Source organism: Dendropsophus ebraccatus, chromosome 5 (genome assembly GCF_027789765.1).
Source record: "Dendropsophus ebraccatus isolate aDenEbr1 chromosome 5, aDenEbr1.pat, whole genome shotgun sequence".
Lineage (NCBI taxonomy): Eukaryota > Metazoa > Chordata > Amphibia > Anura > Hylidae > Dendropsophus > Dendropsophus ebraccatus.
The window spans coordinates 4,014,211-4,018,638 of record NC_091458.1 but is presented as its reverse complement, the minus strand read 5'-3'; the positions used below and the strand labels follow the sequence as shown (position 1 = coordinate 4,018,638).

The following is a 4,428-nucleotide window of genomic DNA, read 5'->3' as shown; positions in this document are numbered from 1 at the left end:
TCTTTTTTGGTCACCTCTCAGGGTTTCTAGAAAAGGGACTTGGCTTGTCCACCACGACTGGTGGTGATGAGGTTCAGTGATTCGGTACCACCAATGATGTCTACAATAAAAGATCACGTAGACCACCACTGTACACTGGGCAGCATTATCTCCATTGTTCTATGGTTTACTATGCTTGGAAGTCATTGTCCCCAATGGCCAAAGCCGATGCCAGAAAGCGCCCTTTAGGTGCCCTGAACTCAACAAAAGGCACTTTATTTGGGCCTCTGAGTCTTCCGATTGTGAGTCACCATCTTGAGAACACATTCTCGCACCTGCTTGGTCCTCACCCCATAGATAAGGGGGTTCATGAAAGCTGGGAACAAGATGTAAACATTAGAGAGGAAGATGTGGACGTTGTGCGGAAGGATGTTCTGTCCAAACCTGTAGCCAATAAATGAGAAAAGGGCCGGGGTGTAAAGGATGATAATGACACAGATGTGGGAGACGCACGTCCCCAGAGCTTTCTTCCGAGCGTCCTTGGATGGCATCTTGTATACGGCCCGTAAGATCATCGTATACGACAACCCAATGAGCAACAGGTCCCCACTGACAATGGACAGAGCTACTATGATCCCGTACATACTGTCAGCTTCCTTATCATCACAAGCCATGTTCACCACAGCCATGTGATCACAGTACGAGTGCAACACTACGTCATCACCACAATAGTGCAACCGCGCGACCATGAATGGAATAGGAACAACCATGACAATGGCCCGGACCAAAATGGAAGCTGCAATTTTTTCCAGAACAACATAAGTGAGAATAGACATGTATCTAAGGGGGAAACAGATGGCGATGTACCGGTCATATGCCATGGCCACCAAGATCCCCGACTCCATCATCGACAGGAAGTGGACAAAAAACATCTGGGTGAGACATGAAGTAACATCAATACGGCCATCGCTCCACCAGAAGATTCCCAGCATCTTTGGCACGGTGGAGCTGGAGAAGGCGATGTCATTGATGGCCAGCATGGCCAGGAAGAAGTACATGGGGCCATGGAGGCTCTTCTCAGCCCAGATTATGTAACTTATGGAGAAGTTTCCGAGGACGGCAAATATATAAACGATGCAGAAGATGATGGAGGTCCACAAGCCTCCTTCTTGATCTAGCCCGGGGATTCCAGCCAGCAGCAATGAGGACAGGGTGTGGGAGCTGGTGTTAGAGATGAGGAGCATTGTCTGAGCCCCAGAACATGGACTATGGATGTGGAACCATAAGAGACACCAGTAGGGCACGATCAATGCTGGAATAAAACACAAGAAAACCAATGATGGCTTCATGCTGTAACATATAGATTTACAATGGAGAAAGAGAACCTCCGCCACCACGTGCATGCACAGAAACCTCTACTATAGATGGCTGCACCTAGGATATCCAAGATATAACTGTATAGCACACCCTAAGAAGGAGAAGCAGCATGGTGGACATTATAGAGCAGTGCTGGGCAGTAAGCTGTGAATCCTTCGCTGGGGGGGGGGGCATATAACACTTACTAGATCATTACTAGATCACTGCCTCAGCCTGACTCTGCGGCAGCTTGTTCCACCCCTCTCCATAGACATCTATGGACAGCACAAAAGGACAGCACTAAGCAGTACTGAGCAGTATAAGCTGTGAAGCTCTGTTCACACTAGAGCAATGTGGGAGACAGATGACGTATGTCAGGGAGACCAGCCAAAGGGAACACTGCCGGCTGCTTAAAGCGCTCAATGCAGTGACATCCTAGGTACATTGCTCCCTGGGAAACATCAATATACAAAAAGAGCCGTGGAGCCTCATTTAAGAGTCTGGAAACCCAGGACTAGACAGATATCCCTTCGGGAAGGGCCCAGCCCAGGGGCAGCTCCTGTAAGGAAACCACTAAAACGTCCATAGATTCACACCTCTGTTCACACTTGGAAAGGGTGGCTGATTCAGGCAGGAATAGAAAGGGCCAAAAAAGTCCACAAAAAAGTGGGATGGTCTGTGCTGACGAGCTGGGGCTGTCAGACCATCAGTGAGACCGGAGGAGGGGGCAACATCTTCCCTAATGTATTCCTAAAAAGTCTATGCTGCATGAGAGTAACCCCGGCTGGGCTAATGGGAGAGGGCCAGGAGCTGGATACAAGGTTTTTGGCCCCCTGTATACCCTCCAAGTAAGGGCCAGTGACATGATTGTGTCCACAATATCTACAGGAAAAATGTTCTACTTTAAATTGAGTGCGGTCTTTGTTGAGAGTCGGAGGACCGCCAGAGTTAGGCAACCAGCAGGTGTGATAGGTAAATCTACAATAACAGAATGTAACCTGCCTGATATATACATATATCTATCTGCCTGGTGTATACATATATCTATCTGCCTGGTGTATACATATATCTATCTGCCTGGTATATATATATCTATCTGTCTGGTATATATATATATATATATATATATATATATATACATATATCTATCTGCCTGGTATATACATATATCTATCTGCCTGGTATATACATATATCTATCTGCCTGGTGTATACATATATCTATCTGCCTGGTGTATACATATATCTATCTGCCTGGTGTATACATATATCTATCTGCCTGGTGTATACATATATCTATCTGCCTGGTATATACATATATCTATCTGCCTGGTATATATATATCTATCTGCCTGGTGTATACATATATCTATCTGCCTGGTGTATACATATATCTATCTGACTGGTGTATACATATATCTATCAGCCTGGTGTATACATATATCTATCTGACTGGTGTATGCATATATCTATCTGCCTGGTATATACATATATCTATCTGCCTGGTGTATACATCTATCTATCTGCCTGGTGTATACATATATCTATCTGCCTGGTATATACATATATCTATCTGCCTGGTGTATACATATATATATATATGTCTGGTATATACATATATCTATCTGCCTGGTGTATACATATATCTATCTGCCTGGTATATACCTATATCTATCTGCCTGGTATATACATATATCTATCTGCCTGGTATATACATATATCTATCTGCCTGGTATATACATATATCTATCTGCCTGGTGTATACATATATCTATCTGCCTGGTATATACCTATATCTATCTGCCTGGTATATACCTATATCTATCTGCCTGGTATATACATATATCTATCTGCCTGGTATATACTTATCTTCTATGTTTCTAACTGTTCTAACCAAAACATGAAGAGGAAAAAAATGGAGCAGCTGGTGGTGATAGAGCTGCTGGGGATGGAGCTGCTGCTGCTGGTGGTGGTGATTGAGCTGCTGCTGCTGGTGGAGATGAAGCAGCTGGTGGTGGTGGTGGTGATAGAGCAGCTGGTGGTGGTGATGGAGTTGCTGGTGATGGTGGTGATAGAGCTGCTGCTGGTGATGGAGCTGCTGGTGGTGATGGAGCTGCTGGTGATGGAGCTGCTGCTGGTGGTGATGGAGCTGCTGGTGGTGATGGAGCAAGCAGCTGCTGCTAATGAAGCTGCTGGTGGTGGGGATAGAGCTGCTGCTGCTGGTGATGGAGCTTCTGCTGGTGGTGATGGAGCTGCTGCTGCAGGTGATGGAGCTGCTGCTGGTGGTGGTGATGGAGCAGCTGCTGGTGGTGGTGGTGGTGATGGAGCAGCTGCTGGTGGTGGTGGTGGTGATGGAGCAGCTGCTGGTGGTGGTGATGAAGCTGCTGGTGGTGATGGAGCTGCTGGTGGTGGTAATGGAGCTGCTGCTGGTGATGGAGCTACTACTAGTGATGGAGCAGCTGCTGCTCGTGATGGACCTGCTGGTGGTGGTGATGGAGCTGCTGGTGATGGTGATGGAGCTGTTGCTGCTGCTGGTGATGGAGCTGCTGGTGGTGGTGATGGAGCTGCTGGTGGTGGTGATGGAGCAGCTGCTGCTGCTGGTGGTGATGGAGCTGCTGATGGTGGTGATGGAGCTGCTGGTGGTGGTGATGGAGCAGCTGCTGCTGCTGCTAATGGAGCTGCTGATGGTGAAGATAGAGCTGCTGCTGGTGATAGAGCTGCTGCTGGTGGTGATGGAGCAGCTGCTGCTGCTAATGGAGCTGCTGGTGGTGGAGATAGAGCTGCTGCTGGTGATAGAGCTGCTGCTGGTGGTGATGGAGCAGCTGGTGGTGGTGATGGAGCTGCTGGTAATGATGGAGCTGCGGGTGGTGATGGAGCTGCTGCTGGTGATGGAGCTGCTGCTGGTGATGGAGCTGGTGGTGATGGAGCTGCTGCTGGTGATGGAGCTGCTGGTGGTGGTGATGGAGCTGCTGGTGGTGGTGATGGAGCTGATGGTAGTAATGGAGCTGCAGCTGGTGGTGGTGATGGAGCTGCTGGTGGTGATGATGGCGCTGCTGGTGGTGGTGAAGGAGCTGGTGGTGGTGATGGAGCTGCC

At 48.1% G+C, this 4,428-nt stretch overlaps 1 protein-coding gene across 1 annotated transcript; it reads right to left on the bottom strand.

Moving 5' to 3' along the window:
- Positions 1-254: 254 nt before the first annotated feature.
- LOC138793319 (olfactory receptor 52K1-like) lies at positions 255-1,223 on the bottom strand. The gene has a single exon (XM_069971843.1). It carries the CDS (start codon positions 1,221-1,223, stop codon positions 255-257), a length of 969 nt encoding a protein of 322 aa, XP_069827944.1.
- Positions 1,224-4,428: the final 3,205 nt, after the last annotated feature.